General features: G+C 45.2%; 1 protein-coding gene across 2 annotated transcripts in view; it reads left to right on the top strand.

Annotated features, from left to right (window-relative positions):
- nhej1 (nonhomologous end-joining factor 1) overlaps window positions 1-21,590 on the top strand; it is a 295,514-nt gene that overhangs the window by 42,175 nt on the left and 231,749 nt on the right. For both annotated transcript variants that reach the window (XM_048534678.2, XM_059647679.1), the window contains exon 4: window positions 8,591-8,729. In XM_048534678.2, coding sequence (XP_048390635.2) covers window positions 8,591-8,729 — 139 coding nt within the window. The remainder of the gene's footprint in view (window positions 1-8,590; window positions 8,730-21,590) is intronic.

Genomic DNA, 21,590 nt, shown 5'->3' with positions numbered 1-21,590 from the left:
TGGTGAATCCAGGTGGGTTTCTGGTCAATGGTATCTCCAAGGATGTTAATATTGGGGGATTCAGTGGTAGTAACATGTTTGAATACCAAGAAGCAGTGATTAGACTGTCTCTTATTGAAGATGGTCATTGCCTGGGATTTGTGTGGTATGACTGTTATTTGCCACTTGTCACCCCAAGTCTGGATATTGTCGGGATCTTGTTGTATTTGAACAGGGACTGCTTCAGTATCTGAGGAGTCATGAATGGTGCTGTACATTGTGCAATCATCAGCGAACGTCCCCACTTCTGACTTTATGGAGGGAAGGTCATTGAAGCAGCTGAAGTTAGTTGGGCCCAGGAGACAACCCTGAGGAGTTCCTGAACAGAAGACCTGGAGCTGAGATGGCTGACCTCCAGCAACCACAACCATCCTTCTCTGTGCCACATATGACTCTCAGAAGCTGAAAGTTTGACCCCATTGATTCCAGTTTTGCTAGAGCTCCTTGATGCCACACTTGGTCGAATGATGTCAAGGGCTGTCACTCTCCCTTCACCTCTGGAATTCAGCCCTTACGTCCACGTTTGAACTAAGGTTGTAATGAGGTCAGGAGCTGTGTGGCCCTGGCGGAACCAAACTGGGCATCACTGAGCATGTTATTGCTGAGCAGGTGCTGCTTGATGACACCGTCCATCACTTTACTGATAATCAAGCACAGACTGATGCAGCAGTAATTGGCCGGGTTGGATTTGTCCTGCTTCTTGTATACAGGACATATCTGGACAATTTTCTGCATTGTTAGGTACATGCTAGTGCTGTAACTGTAATGGGAGAGCTTGGGTAGGAAGCAACAAATGCTGAAGCATGCGTCTTCAGTACTATTGCTGGAATGTTGTCAGGGCCCTGGATACCTTTTGAAGTATCCAATGCCTCCCACTATTTCTTGATATCACATGAGAGTGAATCGAATGGGCTGAAGACTAGTATCTGTAATGGCAGGGGTCACTGGAGAAGGCTGGGATAAATCATTCTTTTGGCACTCCTGTCTGAAGATTGTTGCAAATATTTGCACTACTTTTGCACTGATGTGCTGGGCTCTTCTTTCATTGAGAATGGGGATATTTGTGGAGCTGCCTCCTCCTCCTCCAGTGACTTGATTAATTGTCCACCACCATTCATGACTGGCTGTGATGGGACTACAGAGCTTAGATCTGATCCACTGGTTATGGACGCGCTTCTCTGTGTACCAATTGCTGCTTACGCTATTTGGTGTGCAAGTAGTCCTGTTTGGTGTCTTCACCTGTTACTGCTCCTGACATGCCCTCCTGCACGCTCTATTGAACCAGGGTTGACCCCCTGGCTCGATGGTAATGGTTGAGTGGGGGATATGCTGGGCCATGGGTTACAGATTGTGCCGGAGTACAATTCTGCTGCTGTTGATGGCCCACAGTGCCTTATGGGTGTCCAGTCTTGAGTTGCTGGATCTATTTGAAGTCTGTCCCATTTAGCACAGTGATAGTGCCACACAATATGACAGAGGATACGATCAATGTGAAGGTGGGAGTTAGTCTCCACAAGAACTGTGCAGTGATCACTCTTATCAATACTGGCATGGACAGGTGAATCTGTAGCTGAAAGATTGGTAAGGATAAAGTCAAGTATGTCTTTCCCTCTAGTTGGCTACTGCATCACCTGCGGCAGACCCAGCTACATTCCTTCGGAGCTGACCAGCTTGATCATTCGTGTACGTTTTGCGCTTCTGCCACTCTGTGTTTCCTGTAAGTGTTGTTCAACATGCAGGAGTACTGATTCATCAGCTGACGGAGGATGGTAGGTGGTAATCAGCATTAGGTTTCCTTGCCCATGTTTAACCTGAAGCCATGAGAACTTCTTGGGGTCCAGAGTCAATGTCGAGGACTCCTAGAGCAACTGCCTCCTGACTGTATAACACTGTGACGCCCCCTGTGCTGGATCTCTGCTGCTGGTGGGACAGGCCATATCCAGGGAAGGTGATGGTGGTGTCTGGGGCAATGTCTGACAGGTATAATTCCATGAATGTCACTATGTCAGGCTGTTGTTTGACCTGTCTGTGAGATAGCTCTCCAAATTTTGGCTCTAGCCCCAAGATGTTAGTAAAGAGAGCTTTGTAGGATCAACAGGATTGTTTCTGCTGTTGTCTTTTCAGGTGCCTAGGTCCCTGCCAAGTTGAAACCTCAAAGCAATCAGTATAGCTGAGTGGCTTGCTAGGCCATTTCAGTGGACACTTTAGAGTCAGCCACATTGCTGGTGAGCCTGGAGTCATATGCAGGCCAAACTGGGTAAGGATGGCAGATGCCCTTCCCTGAAGGACAGTAGTGAACCATATGACTGATTATCAATCATTCTGTAGTCGTCATTAGATTCTTAATTCCAGGTTTTTTATTGAATTCAAATTCTGCCATCTGCCATGGCAAGATTCGAATCCTCATCCCCAGAGCATTAGCCGAGTTTCTGGGTTAATAATCCAGCGATAATACCATGAGGCCATCGCCTCCCCTAATGATTGATTGTTTATTACAAATGAATAGATTCTGTCTACAAGTTGAACAATTGTGCACCATTGGAATATACCAAACTAGTTAAACTCTAACCCTCTTACAAGCTCCACTGCTCCATAGAGAAAAAGACGGATACAAACAAGCATAGGTGTTGTGGTTGGAGGGGAAGACAGAGAAGGCACGACAGTGGTCCCTGTGCATGGGGCTTGCTGAGATAATCCTCATGCTGATCAGAATGCTGCCTCTTCATCTTCCTTCTTCAAATGCTTTCACTCGTTTGTAGGAGGCACGGGCTGACTGTTCACATTTACTTTGACGTATCAGTTAAAAGTCACAGCTTTCAGCAAGTGAAAATGAGAGATTAAAAAAACTATCATCAGGTTTGACGTGCTGTTTTACTGCAAAGCCAAAGCAGCTCCTTCTCCTTCAGTTGCCTGATGGCGTCAACCAAAAGAACCACACCTCAAGCTGTTCACCTAGCTGAGAGCCAGTCACGTAATTGTTGGCAGCAGAAGGCTTTTGTCATTGACAACTGATCATTTGTGAACAGATCAATCAGCTCCCTGTTGCTGGCCATATCTCTATTTGTACATATCCCTTGGCTCCAAATCATTAGCAAAACAGACTTCCACTACTGCATGAGCAAACTGTAGTGTTCACGGTATTCGTAATAAGTGTTAAATTATTTGCTTTTAAAAAGTGCAGCTATCTTTCAAACAATCCTTTGTCTTTTAAAAGTGCTTTTTCTCCTCCCCATTTGAGTCCACAGTCAAAAAAACCTGAAAAATAAATAAGGTCAGTTTCTTACAATCCACTAAGGGCTCTGCAGACATTTGGGTTTAGTATGCAGTTCATTTCCCTTATCAGATTTATGTCTGCACTACAGACTGCCTCGTTAAACTTAATGAATTCTTGATAGAGACTGTTAACGTTAGAGGTACATTATGGTTGCCCCTTTTGTAGACAGTTGTATTCTGTCTGTGTTGAGCCTTCCTTATGCCTCTTGTACTGTATGAACCTCCCTTGATGTTTACTGACTGTTGGGATGATATGATGTGTTTGGTTAAATAGCAACACCAATGAAACTTTGATTCTTAAAACAAAAACGTAAATACATAATTTAATATTTTAAAAATGACAAACCTGCTATTGAGTTGGATGATCTGCCCTGATTATAATGAATGGCAGAGCAAGCTTGAAGGACCGAATGATCTACTCCTACTATTTTTCTGTTTTTATGAATTCCAGCTGAATGTAGCCCTTCTCGGAAGCAAATTTACTCCTGCTGTGGGTTTCTGAGCCTCCCTCAGGAACTCTTGCCCCACATCCTGAGCTGATTCATTCAGATTTCCTGCATGTCTTTCCATGCAATGCTGGAGAAGTTTACTGTATGGACTCCCACTGCACAATCTTCTCTTTTTTTCATTTCCTGGACACTCTCTAAGGTGCCTTTCTACCCCCAGGTTGTAGAGGACCCCTGTACAATTGTAAATTAACCTGGTTCATGAGCTCCCTGTGATGCTGTTGAACCTGTTGACCATATGTGTGTGCATAATGGGAGATTGGACCTCCTTTCTTTTGGGTTTTTAAGAAACTTGCTGCTGTCTTCTTCATTGCTTTTAAGTCCCATCCTTCTCATCTTTGGGCGCCTGGCACAGAAGGGTTGGAGTCAACTCTGAGGTCCACCTTGTTGGTCCGCTCCTGACCGTATCAACAGATCCAGGTTGTGGACCATGACAGGGCTTGTAATTCGTAACTTGTCTTTCTACTGTGACCACATCTGTGCCCATGTGCCCTTTGAGAGGCAGCATGTTTTAACCACTGGCATGTTTGATAGGTGGATGCTGCAGGAGCTGGGGTGCAATACAGCCATTAATTTTCTCTAAAGTTACATTTCCCAAATGGGTTTTTAAAAATTAATTTGGATAATTTTTTTTGGTTTTATAAAAGAGTACGTGATTACGTATAATTTTCGTAATCAATGGGCACTGCGGGTGCTGAAATGCAGATAGACCTTAGAAAAGTATTTAATTTAAATGTTCTCTAAGCTTCTTCTGAAATTTTTGAGTTATGTTGTAGTATTCCATATGAAGCGAGCTTATTTTCATTTAGCGTTACAGAGTTATATAGCACAGAAACACACCCTTTGGCCCAACACATCTCTGTTGACAAGACTTCCTAAATTGAACCAGTTCTATTTTCCTGCACTAGGCCCATACCCCTCTAAACCTTTCCTATCCATGAAGCTTTTAAATGTTGAAATTGTATCCGCCCTAACCACTTTATCTGGCAGCTCATTCCATATACACACCACCCTCTGTGTTCCCCCTCAGGTCCCTTTTAAATCTTTTTCCTCTCACCTTAAACCTATGCCCTCTAGTTTTAGACTCCCCTGCCCTTTTGAAAAGACCATTCACCTTATCTATGCCCCTCATGATTTTATTAACTTCTATACTGTTATCTCTCAATCTCCTACGCTGCAGAGGAACTTTCCCAGCCTATCTAGCCTCACGTTATACCTCAAACTTCCTAGTCTGTAAAACCTCTGTAAAATTTGTTTTGTCTTGTTCAAATTAGTTTTGTCAAAAGAATACTTAGGTGTATGTGTAAAGAAGATCCAGTCCAGATGGCATGTGCTCAGTGACTCAGTGGTTAGCACTGCTGCCTCACAATGCCAGGGACTGGGGTTCAATTCCATCCCCAGGTGACTGGCGTTTACACATTCTCCTCATGTCTGCGCCAGCTGCCCCTGGGTGCTCTGGTTTCCTCCCACAGTCCAGAGATATACAGGTTAGGTCAAGTCGCCATGCCTTATTGCCAGTAGTGTCCAGGAAAATGCAGGGTTACAGGAATAGAATCGGACGTGTGGGACTGGGTGGGATGCTTGTTGGAGGGTCAACGTGGACTTGATGTGGTGAATGGCCAGCTTCCATACTGTAGGGATTCTGTGTGTCAGCACTGGGGTGAGTTGTAATTGTTTTAAGTGGTTATGTAAGCTCAGTGATAAACAACAAACAATCTCTGCCAAACCATGATAACAAAGTGTGGGGCTGGATGAACACAGCAGGCCAAGCAGCATCTCAGGAGCACAAAAGCTGACGTTTCGGGCCTAGACCCTTCATCAGAGAGGGGGATGGGGAGAGGGAACTGGAATAAATAGGGAGAGAGGGGGAGGCGGACCGAAGATGGAGAGTAAAGAAGATAGGTGGAGAGGAGAGTATAGGTGGGGAGGTAGGGAGGGGATAGGTCAGTCCAGGGAAGACGGACAGGTCAAGGAGGTGGGATGAGGTTAGTAGGTAGGTGGGGGTGCGGCTTGGAGTGGGAGGAAGGGATGGGTGAGAGGAAGAACAGGTTAGGGAGGCAGAGACGGGCTGGACTGGTTTTGGGATGCAGTGGGTGGAGGGGAAGAGCTGGGTTGGTTGTGTGGTGCAGTGGGGGGAGGGGATGATCTGGGCTGGTTTTGGGATGCGGTGGGGGGAAGGGGAGATTTTGAAACTGGTGAAGTCCACATTGACATTCGGATGTCTTGTTTCTGAGTTTTGGAGCCATGAGGTCATGTTGCAGCTGTACAAAACTCTGGTGCGGCCGCACTTGGAGTATTGCGTACAGTTCTGGTCGCTGCATTATCGGCACGATGTGGAAGCACTGGAAAGGGTGCAGAGGAGATTTACCAGGATGTTGCCTGGTATGGAGGGAAGGTCTTACGATGAAAGGCTGAGGGACTTGAGGCTTTTTTCGTTAGAGAGAAGAAGGTTAAGAAGCGACTTAATAGAGACATACTAGATGATCACAGGATTGGATAGCGTGGACAGTGAGAGCCTTTTTCCTGGGTTGGTGATGGCTAGCACGAGGGGACATAGGTTTAAATTGAGGGGTGATAGATATAGGACAGATGTCAGAGGTAGATTCTTTACTCAGAGTAGTAAGGATGGGGAATGCCCTGCCTGCAACAGTAGTAGACTCGCCAACTTTAAGGGCATTTAAATGGTCGTTGGATAAACATACGGATGATAATAGAATAGGGTAGCTTAGATGGGCTTCAGATTGGTTTCACAGGTCGGCGCAACACCGAGGGCTGAAGGGCCTGTACTGCACTGTAATGTTCTATGTTCTATATATGTTCTATACCATTAGGCTGCAGGGTTCTCAAGCGGAATATGAGTTGCTGTTCCTACAACCTTCGGGTGGCATCATTGTGGCACTGCAGGAGGCCCTTGATGGACATGTCGTCTAAAGAATGGGAGGGGGAGTGGAAATGGTTTGCGACTGGGAGGTGCAGTTGTTTGTTGCAAACCAAGCGGAGGTGTTCTGCAAAGCAGTCCCCAAGCCTCCGCTTGGTTTCCCCAATGTAGAGGAAGCCACACCGGGTGCAATGGATACAATATACCACATTGGCAGGTGTGCAGGTGAACATCTGCTTGATATGGAAGGTCATCTTGGGGCCTGGGATGGGGGTGAGGGAGGAGGTGTAGGGGCAAGTGTAGCACTTCCTGCGGTTGCAGGGGAAGGTGCCGGGTGTGGTGGGGTTGGAGGGGAGTGTGGAGCGGACAAGGGAGTAGCGGAGAGAGTGGTCTCTCCAGAAGACAGACAAGGGTGGGGATGGAAAAATGTCTTGGGTGGTGGGGTCGGATTGTAGATGGCAGAAGTGTCGGAGGATGATACGTTGTATCCGGAGGTTGGTGGGGTGGTATGTGAGAACGAGGGGGATCCTCTTTGGGTGGTTGTGGTGGGGGCAGGGTGTGAGGGATGTGTTGCGGGAAATGTGGGAGACGCGGTCAAGGGCGTTCTCGACCACTGTGGGGGGAAAAGTTGCAGTCCTTGAGAAACGCGGATATCTGGATTGTGCGGGAGTGGAATGCCTCATTGTGGGTGCAGATGTGGCGGAGGCAGAGGAATTGGGAATAGGGGATGGAATTTTTGCAGGAAGGTGTGTGGGAGGAGGTGTATTCTAGGTAGCTGTGGGAGTCAGTGGGCTTGAAATGGACATCGGTTTCTAGCTGGTTACCTGAGATGGAGACTGAGAGGTCCAGGAAGTGAGGGATGTGTTGGATCTGCCAAACCATTCTTGTCTTAGTGTATTCTTCACAAATTGACTTAAGGATCCACAAACAGCAATGTAATGACTATATAATCTTCCTGTAGTCAGGATTGAACACACCAGAAAGAACTCCTCTGCTCTGTTCCAAATAGTGGCCATGGCATCTTATTTATCCACTTGAAAGGGCTTAAATGTCTTACCTGAAAGATTGTACTTCTGACAGTGCTCACTCAGTGCTGCACCGAGGCGTTGATCTTAATTTTTGTGCTTGTGTTCTGGAATAGCTGAACCTCTAACTCAGAGGTGAGGGTGTAACCAACTGACCGATATCTGACAAAGAAAACATAGAGGAGACATTGTTATGTGCCAACTATTGTGCTCCATAATGAAGAAATGCCTTTTAAACTCCCTAAGTTAAAACAAATCACCCTTCAAAGAACAGAGAGAATTTGTAAGCCGAGTGTTGTTTGAACAAAAATATATTCTTCATTGTCACTAGTTCAAAATTCTGGAACTCCTTACCTAGCTGTACTTTGGGATATCTTGACCGTATGGACTGCAGTGGTTCAAGAAGGTGTGTCTCAACCACCTTCTTGAGGAGCCATTTCGGATAATAGTAAATGTTGTCTTGCCACTGATGCCCATATCCCAAGAGCAAGACAATGTTTTTATGGTTAGATGGGGAAAGTTGAGGGAAATGGATCTAACTGGGAACACTTCTGAGAGATAATGGGAACTGCAGATGCTGGAGAATCCAAGATAACAAAGTGTGAAGCTGGATGAACAACCTGAGATGGTGCTTGGCCTGCTGTGTTCATCCAGCTTCACACTTCTAAGAGAATCAAGATTCATCTAATGGGGTGAATAGCCTTTATTGTGCTTCAGTTCTGTTAATGTTAATGATGAATGTAACAGGTTTTCAAGTCATTTTGAGCAATATTGCACTAGACATCATGACACCATGTTTGAATGTTACATGGACATGGCAAGGCAGACCTGAATTGTAACCCCTTTCGTTCCCCCCATACCATCTCTAGGTATCTCATCACATGATCTGCCCATTACTGAGTATAATGCAGGCTTTGCACAGACAGACTCAGGACCTGATGTTGCTCTTGGAAAGGAAAGATGCAGAGATTCTTGACTATAAGGAAAACGGTGCTACATTGAGCAGAGGTGAGGATCTTATGATTATCAGTCATGAAATCTATTTTCTCTCACTGAATAAACACGGATAAAATTGAAGAGACATAGAAGAAACCTGTAGACTGTCCCAAAGTGCTTTATAGACAATTAACTGTCTCTAAAGCGTAGCTGTTGTAGTGTAGGAAATGTGTTAAGTAACAACCAATTTGCACAGCTCCCATAAATAACAATGCGGTAATGACCAGATAATAGTTTTTTTAGGCATCTTTGCTAATGAATAAATGCTGGCTCAGGACATTGGCACAAACGGTCTTGGTGTGCTTCAGAATACTGTTGTCACATCTTTTGCATCCATACCAGAGAATTCTGTGGTGCGGTATCAGCCAAAATAGTGTACTGAAATCTCGGCATGGGACTTGAACCAGCTACCTCCCGAGTTAATACTCTTTCAGGTATGAAAGGGAAACATGTCATGTGACCCATTTAAAAAGACCAAGCTTGTACTCATGTCAAAAACAGAAATTGCTGGAATTGCTCAGCAGGTTTGGCAGCATCTGTGGAAAGAAATCAGAGTTAACTTTTCGGGTTGACGGACCCTTCCTGAGAACTTCTGTACTCGAGTCATACCTTTCACATCGTTGGGATGACCCAGTGTAGATGAACGCAGCAGCCAATTTACACGCAGTAAGCAGCAGTGTCTTTCCATTAATTTTTGCTGGAAGATAAATTTGGGTAAGCTTTTCCATTATCCTCCTACTCCAGTGTAAAATAAAACACTTCTGGGTTTGCTTGCTGAATGTGTGAATTTGATGAACTCTGTCAGAGCTGGCTCAGTTACATGAATGGGTTGGAGGGGGTTGTTTTCGAGCGCTTTGCCATTATGTAGCCCATGCTGGTAGTATGTGTGGATGTGAGTGGAGAATTGAATTGATTTGATTTATATTACCCTGCCCTTCATCTCCATAATCGATTGGCACCCCATCAGCATTCACTGCCTTCATCACTGACAAACAGTGACAGCAGCGTGTACTATCTGCAAGATGCACTGCAGTAACTTTCCCAGGTTCCTCTGACAGCACCTTCCAAATCCCCAATTTCAACCATCTAGAAGGCCAAGAGTAGTAACTGCATGGGAGCTGTACCCCTTCAATCTGCACACTGTCCTGACTTTGAACTGTATTGCTGTTTCTTTACAGCCCCTGTTCAAAATCCTGGAACTCCCTTCCTAGCAGTACTGTAGAGGTTTCTACTCCCCAGGAACTGCAGTTTAAGAAGATAGCACGCCACCACCTTTTCCAAGGCAGTTAAAGATGGGCAATAAATGCTGACCTGTTCAGTAATGCCCACATCCTCTGAGTGTACAAAAAAAAGGCATGATCAGCTCAGTTGTAAGCAATTTGTCCTCTGGGTTAGAAGGCTGTGGGTTGAAGTCTCTCTCTGAAGTCTTGAGCGTATTATCCAGGCTGATTATTCCACCCCCAGTACTGAAGGAGCACTCCACTGTCAGAGATGCCATTAAACCAAGGCCTGGCCTGCCTCATGGACCGTGCCAACGACCACATGGACATTATTTTGAAGAAGATCCTCACCCACTGTTGCTAAGACAAATGTTCTGGCCTTGCCACCTTGCTGTTCATGGGAGCTGTCTCTGTGTAAATGGCCACCTACTTTACACCAACAATGATATTGAGAGGTACTTCATTGTGCACTGCACGTATTGGAAAAGTTTGTGTCTTTGATAAGTGCTACAAAAAATACCAGGTTTCCTATTTTTTCTTAAATGTTTACTGCAACTATCTGCAAAATGCCAAGCGGAATACCTGCTAAATCACCGCTTGTGGGAATTAAAATGTTTTTCTTTGTGGGGTTGTGGGATTCTTGAAGGGAGGTGAGTTTTGTAAATTTGGGTGTCATTTATTGGCAGTAGATTGCCTGAAACTGTTTAGCAGCTACAGCTGAATTATATAGAACAGCTGCCATGCTTTGTTTTTCTGAGTCCCTTGTGGAATGGTCTCTTCCCTGTGTATTGGAGAGGAATTGTTGCTGTGATGCTGATGTTAGTGTCATTGCAAATGAAGCAGCTCCTTATTCATTCATTCCTTCTGTAAAATTGAGGCATGATTTTAGGTGGTTCAACATGTTAAATCATCCCAGTTTATGGGCTAGATCTTGCTATTTGGTGGAGAGTCATAGAGATCCATAGTACAGAAAAAGACCGTTTGGCCCATCATGTCAAAAACAACTATCAAGCTATTCTAATCTGATTTGTATCCCACCCAGATCACATCGCTACCCTATCCCTCATTTCCCATGGCTAATCCACCTAGCCTGCATATCCCTGGTCACTATGTGCAAGTTAGCATGACAGTCCACCAACCTGTACATCTTTGGACTGTGGGAGGAAGCTGGAGGGCTCAGAGGAAACCCACGCAGATACAGGGAGAATGTGCAAACTCCATGCAGACAGTCCTCTGAGGGTGGAATTGAATCCAGGTCCCAGGCGCTGGGAGGTTGCAGTTCTAACCACTGAGCCACTGTGTCACCCTACTGTTTTGGTGCTGTAAACATTGTTGATTGTTGTCAAAACTTATCTGGTTCACTACTATTCTAACAGGAAAGGAAATCTGTCATCCTCTGTAACTTCCTGGGTCAGCTGAATTAATTAGCATTGTATTCTTATTATTAAAGGGGCTCTAATGCTGTTAATGAAGAGCGTAACTTTGCATACCCCACTTTTACCCATCCCTAGTTTGCTTCATTCTATAATTGACCTTCAGCTGCCTGGACCCACAACTCTAGAATTGCTCCTTAAATCTCTGCATCCTTTCGGAAACTTCTTGAAACTGACCTTGCTGATCAAACTTTTCGGTTGTCTGATCTAATATCTCCTGTGGCGGAGCATCAAATATTGTTCAATGATTGGTCTACGACGGTAAAGGTACTCTGTAAATGCAAGGTTTTGTTGAGTGGGCATTCTCCACCCTCATAACCCACATGTAACAGTGTCTCTGTGGTTGCAGACTCGGTCAAGTATTCCTGGCGCTTGATGACTCAATCTTCACATATGACTAATTTAGCCAAGTCTTCAAGCAATGTTTTCTTAATTGAATTTTTCTGAAGACATAACAAAAACTGACTGAACCCAGCAAGTGCCACAGGCCAGAGATCATGCTATTTATTCACCATGAAGGAACTGCTTCGAATGGAGAGTTTGTTATACCTTGTCTGAGAAATGTTATAAAGGTGATCAAAATTATAATGGTTTCTGATGAGAGTAAATAAGGAAAAGTTGCTTCCACCAGTGGTTGGCTCAGAAACCATAAGATACACAGATTTAAGATAATTGGCAAGATAAAACAGAGGTGAAATTAATTTTTTTATACGTAGCAAGTTGTTATATTCTGGAATAGTCTGCCTGGAATGTGTTGAAAGATTCAGTAATAATTTTAACAGGGAAAGTGGATTAATTGTGAATGAGCTAAACTTGCAAAGTGCTGGGAAGGACAAGGTGAAATGGGACTAAGATAACAAAATGTGGAGCTGGATGAACACAGCAGGCCAAGCAGCATCTCAGGAGCACAAAAGCTGACGTTTCAGGCCTAGACCCTTCATCATCCAGCTTCACACTTTGTTATCTTGGATTCTCCGGCATCTGCAGTTCCCATTATCAGTGAAATGGGATTAATTGGGTAGCTCTTTCAAAGACATAATGGCTCAGACACGATGGGCTGAATAGTCTCTTTCTGTGCTGTGTTGTTTTTGAATTGATTGAATGAAAGGTTGTGTGACAGATATGAGTGAGGTGAGTCTGAACAAGTCTAATCCCATTTCGCCATTGGTGGGTACTAGAACTCATGCACCCACTTCTGTTAGCAATCATTTGACAACTTTGCTCTGAATCCATGAGATGATCATCATATGAATGGGGGGGATTGTGCAATGGGGAATGCTGGTCCAAGAATTTGCACATTCTTATTTTTGCTTTAAAATCCTTCCCTTTCGCTCCAGGCACACAAACCTCTAAGATCACTACCTTCCTTTGATTCTGTCTTCTTTCTTGTCCCCCAACTCGTGCCATTGGTAACTCTATCTGTACCTACTTGCATCTTGAGGATATTTGATCTAAATCTTTACACTGATCTCGCAACGCCTTCAAACCTCTTTGACCAAGCTTTGATCACCTGTCCCACCATCCTCTCATGTGGTTAGGTCTTAGATTTTATTCGACAATAGCTGTTTTTTAACGCTGTTTTTTAACCTTGGCACGTTGTACCATTTTAAAGTGGTCTGCACACACAGGTTGAGACTTGAAGATAAGACATTTTTTGTGAAAGTGTTAAGGGCTATTACACTGTTTAAGCTATAATTGGCTGACCCTGGCTGATGCAAGTTGGGAGCAAAATGTAAAGGCCCTTGGTTGTACAAAACTGAGTGTTATTACATTATGTAATTTTCTCTAAGATACACAGCACAGATATATGCCACTTGACCCCACCAGCCCGTGTTGCTGTTTATGATGCACTTCAGCTTCTTCCCAATCATTTTTCCTCTAAATATACCAACATATTCCTCCATTCCCTCTCTCTCATAGCTATCACACCTCGTCTTAAAAGCATCTGTGTTATTCACTTCATCCACTCCCTACGCTCGTGTATTCCACATTTTCACGACTGTCTGGGCAAAAATCCTTTTGCTTTTCTCATCACCCTACTGTATTCCTTGGGAGCTATCTTTCATTACCTCTGATTGTGCTGTTTCCACAGAATTCACTCTCCCAAGTTCCCTCAGCATTTTGCATATAGCTTTCTCTGTCCATTCTGTGAAAACCTTTCATAATTTAAAAAAAACTCTACCTCAACAGAAGACTTACCAGCAGCGGTATGCCACTTGGGCCTTCTCTCCATCATCAATAATCTCCATCATAATAACCGAAAGAACTGCTTGTAAATCAGCAACAAAAACAAAGTTGCTGGAGAAGCTCAGCAGGTCTGGCACTATCTGTGAAGGGAAAAACAAAGTTAACTGACGGAAGGGTCAGCGGACCCGAAACATTAACTCCGTTTTTCCCTTCACAGATTCTGCTAGACCTGCTGAGCTTCTCCAGCAACTTTGTTCTTGTATCAATAAGATCATGACTGATCTGGTTGTAGCCACAATTCCAGTTTCCTGTCTGCGCCACTGACATCCCCCATAATCCTTGACTCCCTTGTCTATGAAAAATCCAACTGAGCCTTGAATAAGCCCTATGATCCAGATGCCACTGTTTTCTGGGGAGGAGAATTCCAGAGTTTAATGACCTTGTGAGGAAAAAGATTCCCTTCATCTTTATCTGAAAAGCGAGATCTTTCTTTATGATTTAAGCTGTGTCTCCTATTTCTAGTCTCTCAGATGTCACCTCATCAGGTCTGCTCAGGATTTTTTATGTTTCAGTAAGTCACAAATGCCGAGACTCTGCATGCTCATCCTTTCCTGATCAGTTTGTCCTGCATCATCAGATATCTCTGCTGATTCAGCTATGACTCTATGCCGGAAAGTTCTATTGTGAATGCTGGTCTGCTCTGTCTGCATTTCCTCCATCTAAGGATTTTGTTTCAATTTTCCAAATTTTGTGGATTTGCTTTTTGTTTTAAAAGAAGTTAGTAATAGCTAGTAACCCCTCTAACATACATCTGCTCCGGAATTGACCTTTAGTTTAAAATTATTACCTTTGTTTTAAATCTGTGACCTCTCCCCTTTCCAGGTCTGTAACTTGCTTCAAGCCCTACAACCACCCAGATCTCTGCTGTCCTGATTCTGACTTCTTGAGCATCCCTGATTTTAATCACTCTGCTATATTCATTGTGCCTTCAGTTCCTTGGGCTCACAACTCAGCTCATCCCTTCCTAAACCTCTCTACCTATCTTTCTCCCTTTAAGATACTCATTAAAAACCAACTTCATTGAGAAAGAGATAACATGGTGTGAAGCTGGATAAGCACAGCAGGCCAAACAGCAGCAGAGGAGCAGGAAAGTTTGCTGTTTCAGGTTGCGACTGTTCTTCAGAAATGGGGCAGGGGAAGGGAGTTTTGTAATAAATAGGGAGAGAGGGGGAGGCGGATAGAAGATGGATAGAACAGAAGATAGGTGGAGAGGAGACAGACAGGTCAAAGAGGTGGGGTTAGAGCCAGTGACCATTCCCCCTACCTCAGGCCCCACCCCCATCTCCTTCCCACTAATCCCATCCCACCTCCATGACCTGTCCATCCTCCCTGGACCAACCTATCCCCTCCCTAACTCCCCTCCTCTACTCACCATAACTGGCTCTAACCCCGCCTCTTTGACCTGTCTGTCTCCTCTCCACCTACCTTCTCCTTTATCCATCTTCTATCCGCCTCCACCTTTCCCTCCCTCCTTATTTATTTCAGAATCCCCTTCCCCTCCCCCATTTTTGAAGAATGGTCTCGACCCGAAACGTCAGCTTTCCTGCTCCTCTGATGCTGCTTGGCCTGCTGTGTTCATCCTGCTTCACACTGTGTAATCTCAGATTCTCCAGCATCGGCAGTTCCTACTATCTCTGTACCAATTCATTAGGAAAGATTTTGGTCACCTCTCCTAATATCTCCTTGTATGGCTTGATGTCAAATTGTGTGTTTGGTTCTGTTAAGGCCCTAGTGATGTTCTGTTATGATGAAGGTGCTTTATAAATGCAGATTGGCTTTGTAAACTAGAAAACAGCTTGCTCTGGAAGGGTCTGTGCTGTTTCTCAGTGCGTCACAATTCTTATAAAGGAGAGTATCTCTGTGCCACATTCTGCCTTTTCATAAGAACAAACTCAAACCATTATACATCTGATTAGGCTTCATATCCCTTTATTTGTTTTTCCTGCCTTTCAGTTGATTTTAAATCCATGTCTGTATTTTTGTTTAAATGCCGAGTGATTTTTGTTCTCATCGTCGAAACTCTTTACTCAGCTTGACGTAAGGCCAACTGGAGAATGCACCCATTTAAAAAAAAATCTGACTGGTGACCTCGGTGAGTTTGTGACTGGATTGCGATCAAACTGGCTTTGTCTCACCGGACATTGGATTAGTCTAGAAAGTGAGCCTGGTGGGAACTTTCTCTCTGCTGTGAGACAGCAACATTGGTGCACACTAGGGAATAATGCTATCTGGTTCACAATGCCCTACTCCACTATCTCTGTACGACACCATCCTACCCCCCTCAAACATTCCTCCCTCCCTTACCACATAGTGCTAACTCTGTAGTTAGAAAGTTAGATTTGCCTAACTACTAACACAATGAGCTGTATTTTGTGCTCCCCATTGGACTGGGGTGGGCTGGTGAAAATAGATAAAAGTTGAAGGTTTAAGCTATAGGGAGAAGCTGGGGCTATTTTCCCTGCAGTGTCAGAGACTGAGGGGTGACCTTATAGAGGTTTATAAAACCATGAGGGGCATGGATAGGGTGAACAGTCAAGGTCTTTTCCCCAGGGTAGGGGAGTCCAAAACTAGAGGTCATAAGCTTAAGGTGAGAGGCAAAAGAGATAAAAGTAACATAAGGGGCAACTTTTTCACACAGAGGATGGTGGGTGTATGTGGGTGTATGAATGAGCTGCCCGAGGAAGTGTTCAAGTGCCAGAGGAGGCTGGTACAATTACAACATTTAAAAGGCGTCTGGATGAGTATATGAATAGGAAGGGTTTAGAGGGAGATGAGCCAAATGGAACAAGATTAATTTAGGATAGCTACTTGGCATGGATGAGTTGGACTGAAGGGTCTGTTTCCATGTTGTACAAATCTATGACTGTATCGTTGGATAGCTCATCCACCACCAACCCACGTTGACCCCCATCAAAAAAGGCCATGTTTAAATAAATAAATACACATTCTTTAGGTTTGCTAGCAGAGACACATAGGTGTTCTCGTGCATGAGTCACAAAGCATTGTTATGCAGGTACGGCACATATCAGGATGGCTAATGGAATGCTGTCCTTTATCACAGAAGGAATTGATGTTACGCCCCATTTATACAGGGGATCACATGTGAGATCATGCCTTGAATACTGTGGTGTCTGTAGGTGAGGAAGGATCTAGATGGATTAGATGTGGTTCAGAGGAGATGTATTAGATTAATACCTGGAATGAGTGGGTTGGTTTTTGAGGAAAGATTGGACAGACTGGGGTTTTTTTTCCCCCACTGGAGTTTAGAAGAGTGAGCAAACACAAAGTTGCTGGAAAAGCTCAGCAGATCTGGCAGCATCTGTGAAGGAGAAAACAGAGTTAACATTTCGGATCTGCTGACCCTTCCTCAGAACAGAGAAGAGAGAGGGCTGACTTGAATTTAGCCTTGATAAAGAGAAGGTGGAATTAATGTTTCCTGTTGTGGGTCAGTCCAGAACTGGAGGGCACTGTTTCAAAATTACAGGCTGCCTTTTCAGGACAGAAATGAGGGGAATTTTTTTTTCTTTGAGGGTTCTGTAAGTTTGGAATTCTATGCCTCAGACAAAGTTGGATAGATTCTCATTAGGCAAGGGAAACAATTTAAAAAAAAAATTCACTGGATGTAGTTATCATGTGGGTAGGCCAGCATATATCACCCATCCCTCATTGTCCCATAGGGCAGTTAAGGGTCATCCATATTGCCATGGGTATGGAGTTACATGTATGCTATCCCTAAAGAACATCAGTGAACCAGATGGATTTTCCTGACAATCAGCAACAGTTTCATGGACGTCATTAGACTCTTAATTCCAGATTTTCTTTATTGCCCTGGCGAGATTTGAACAAAGTTCTCTGGATTAATAATCTAGTGATAGTATCGCTGGGCCTTTGCCTACGTCCATGTTTGGAATTTGAAACACAAAGTGATCCATTTGTAATCTTATTGAATAGGGGTGTAGTAGTTGAAGTCTTTTTTGCTCCTATTCCACATGTTCACATCAGTTGCTTCCAGCAATCTTGCCTGCTCTCTTTGCTCAGTTTTGCTGCTGCTGGCAGATTGGGCAGGTAGACAGGACTTCCTCCCACTCTGAGGGGTAGAACTCCCACAATTAACCAGTTGAGCCCTAGCTTCCCAAGTGTCGGCAGTGACCGGAGCAGTTCCTTCCTGGAGTGTCGGCAGCGGCGGGAGCCGTTCCTTCCTGGAATGTCGGCAGCGGCGGGAGCCGTTCCTTCCTGGAATGTCGGCAGCAGCGGGAGCCGTTCCTTCCTGGAATGTCGGCAACGGCGGGAGCCGTTCCTTCCTGGAATGTCGGCAGTGGCGGGAGCAGTTCCTTCCTGGAATGTCGGCAGCGATGGGAGCAGTTTCTTCCTGGAATATTGGCAGCAGTGGATTTCTTTGCCAAAGTGGAGGTCCCGGGCAGTGGCAGTGTCAGCAACATAAGCCAGAACAAGGCACTGGCTGCTTAGTTGCAGTGGGCCCAGTGTTTTCTCATAGCAGCATTGATGTTGGTGGAGGCAAGATGGTGCTGAAGACTGGTGATACAGTTTCAGTGGTGGTGGCATGGCTTCAGGCCTGTCTTTTGTATACGAAGATGGTGTCGGAGAATGGTGACTATATATACTTTTTGGTGTACTCTTGTGCAGATAGCAGTAAAATCTGAATCTAAATCCAGCTAACTTTCCTTTCAGGGTCGGGGGCAGTATGATGAGCAGTCAGCTGCAACCCTCTTGCATAAAATGCAGCCACAGATGTTTGTTCGTGGTGATCACACGGAAAAGGAAAATAAATATCTAACTTTCATTTATATGACACCTTTCACATCTTCAGTAATAATCACCAGATAATCCCGTCTTTTAATTGATTGGTTTTGCCCAAGGCTTTGGGGAGAACTTTCTTATTCTTCTCTAGTTAGTGTTCACCTAAGAAAGCAGTTTTGAATTCTTAATGTCTCACCTGAAGAACTTGGATATCAACTTTCCCCCCCACGGTGGTCGAGAACGCCCTTGACCGCGTCTCCCGCATTTCCCGCAACACATCCCTCACACCCCGCCCCCGCCACAACCACCCAAAGAGTATCTCCCTCGTTCTCACACACTACCCCACCAACCTCCCGGATACAACACATCATCCTCCGACACTTCCGCCATCTACAATCCAACCCCACCACCCAAGACATTTTTACATCCCCACCCTTGTCTGCTTTCCGGAGATACCACTCTCTCCGTGACTCCCTTGTTCGCTCCACACTGCCCTTCAACCCCCCACACCCGGCACCTTCCCCTGCAACCACAGGAAATGCTACACTTGCCCCCACACCTCCCAGGCCCCAAGATGACTTTCCATATTAAGCAGAGGTTCACCTGCACATCTGCCAATGTGGTATACTGCATCCATTGTACCCGGTGTGGCTTCCTCTACATTGGAGAAACCAAGTGGAGGCTTGGGGACCGCTTTGCAGAACACCTCTGCTCAGTTCGCAATAAACAACTGCACCTCCCAGTCGCAAACCATTTCCACTCCCCCTCCCATTCTTTAGATGACATGTCCATCATGGGCCTCCTGCAGTGCCACAATGATGCCACCCGAAGGTTGCAGGAACAGCAACTCATATTCCGCTTGGGCACCCTGTAGCCCAATGGTATCGATGTGGACTTCACCAGTTTCAAAATCTCCCCTTCCCCCACTGCATCCCAAAACCAGCCCAGTTCATCCCCTCCCCCCACTGGACCACACAACCAGCCCAGCTCTTCCCCTCCACCCACTGCATCCCAAAACCAGTCCAACCTGTCTCTGCCTCCCTAACCTGTTCTTCCTCTCACCCATCCCTTCCTCCCACCCCAAGCCGCACCTCCATCTCCTACCTACTAACCTCATCCCACCTCTTTGACCTGTCCGCCTTCCCTGGACTGACTTATCCCCTCCCCACCTCCCCACCTATACTCTCCTCTCCACCTATCTTCTTCTCTATCCATCTTCGGTCCGCCTCCCCCTCTCTCCCTATTTATTCCAGAACCCTCACCCCATCCCCCTCTCTGATGAAGGGTCTAAGCCTGAAATGTCAGCTTTTGTGCTCCTGAGATGCAGCTGGGCCTGCTGTGTTCATCCAGCCTCACGTTTTATTATCTTGCATTCAGCCCATCGAGTTCACACCAGCCTCTGAAGAGCATCCCACGCAGACCTACCCCTCTACCCAATTCCTGTATCCCTGCATTTCCCCATGGCTAATCCACCTAGCCTGCTTATCCCCTGGGCGGTATTTGCTTGAGCCATGTTTTGAATACACCCGTATTGGCAGTTTTTTAGTGGGACTTGGATCTTGAATCTTCTGCCTCAGAGGCTTAGGTGCCGGTAAGAACCCCAAGAACACCTCTTTGTGCCTGTGATATAATTAGATGCTGGGCACTGTACAATTAACATGGTAGAGTTTTAGGTCAGCCGAGATTTATGGAGTTGGAAGACCAGCCAGTAGAGTGTAGAAGAAGTGACAAAATATTCAATGAAGGTTCAGAGGCAGCACTGCAAGGGGTTTAATGGTGATGTTGGTGCACCAATGACCTGCCCATGGTTACAGATGGCACCTGAATGCCCACATGGGGAAGGAATTCCACACACTAGGATGGCACTAACTCCTGTAATGTCAAATATACCAAGGCTACCTGGGCGAGTTTTTCTTTCTTTTAATTTGTTCAGGGTATGTCTGCATTCTTTACACATTGTAATTTCCATGGAGTAGGTGGCTGTGAATGGTGTCTTGAAATGCTACAGCCCTTGGTTGTAGGGACACCCACAGTCTGCTGGAGGGGAGTTCCAGGATTGTTGACCCAGCAGCGAAGGCACAGTGATATAACATCAAGTTAGGACAGTGTGTGTGGCTGGTAAGTGGTGATGTTCTCATCTATCTACTGCCCTTGTCCTTCTAGGTAGTAGAGGGTTTGGAAGGTGCTGGCAAAGAGTTGATGAGTGTAAAAAGTGCACCTAGCGCACTATTGCTGTTTTGCGCTGAGAGAATGGATTCAATGTCAAAGTAATGGATGGTGTGCCACTTCTGATCATATATTATAGGAATAGGGGAAGATTGCTAAGCCCCTAGATTCTGTTCCAATCAGTGAGACCATGGCTGCTTCTTTTTTGTTTTTCTATTCATTTGTGGGATGTGGGCATTGCTGGTTATGCCAGCATTTCTTGCATATTCCTGTTTGAGAAGGTGGTGGTGAGCTGCCTTCTTGAACTGCTGCATTCCACTTGCTGTGGGTTGACCCACACTACCATTAGGGAGGGAATTACAGGACTTTGACCCACTAACAGTGAAGGAACGGCAATATATTTCCAAGTCGGTATAGTGAGTGACTTGGAGGGGAACTTGAAGGTGGTGGTATTCCCATATGTCTGCTGCCCTTGTCCTTCTAGATGGAAGTGGTTTTGTGTTTGGAAGGTGCTGTCTGAGGATCTTTGGTGAATTTCTGCAGTATGTCTTCTGGATAGTATGCACTGCTGCTACTGAGTGTCAGTTGTGGAGGGAGTGGATGCTTGTGGATGTAGTGCCAATCAAGTGGGCTGCTTTTTCCTGGATGATTTTTGATGGCAGAGTGGTGGATGTGATCTGTATGGACTTCAGTCAGGCATTCAACAAGGCTCCTTCTGGTAGACTAGTTAGCAAGGTTATATCATGAGGAATAGAGGGAGAACTAGCTATTTGGATTCAGAACTAGCTCGATTTAGAAGATACAGAGTGGTGATGGATGATTGCTTTTCACGCTGGAGGACTCTGACCAGTGGTGTGCCGTAAGGATCGGTGTTGGGTCCACTTTTTTATCCTTTATGTAATATTTTGGATATGAACATAGGAGGTATGATTAGTAAGTTTGCAGATGACACCAAAATTGAAGGGGTAGTAGACAGTGAAGAAGGTTACCTGAGAGTACGACGGGACCTTGATCAGATGGACTAATGGGCCAAGGAGAGGTAGGTGGAG

Source organism: Stegostoma tigrinum, chromosome 7 (assembly GCF_030684315.1).
Source record: "Stegostoma tigrinum isolate sSteTig4 chromosome 7, sSteTig4.hap1, whole genome shotgun sequence".
In the NCBI taxonomy this organism is placed as follows: domain Eukaryota; kingdom Metazoa; phylum Chordata; class Chondrichthyes; order Orectolobiformes; family Stegostomatidae; genus Stegostoma; species Stegostoma tigrinum.
Note: the sequence above shows the minus strand (reverse complement) of the source record. Positions and strands in the feature narration are given on the sequence as shown.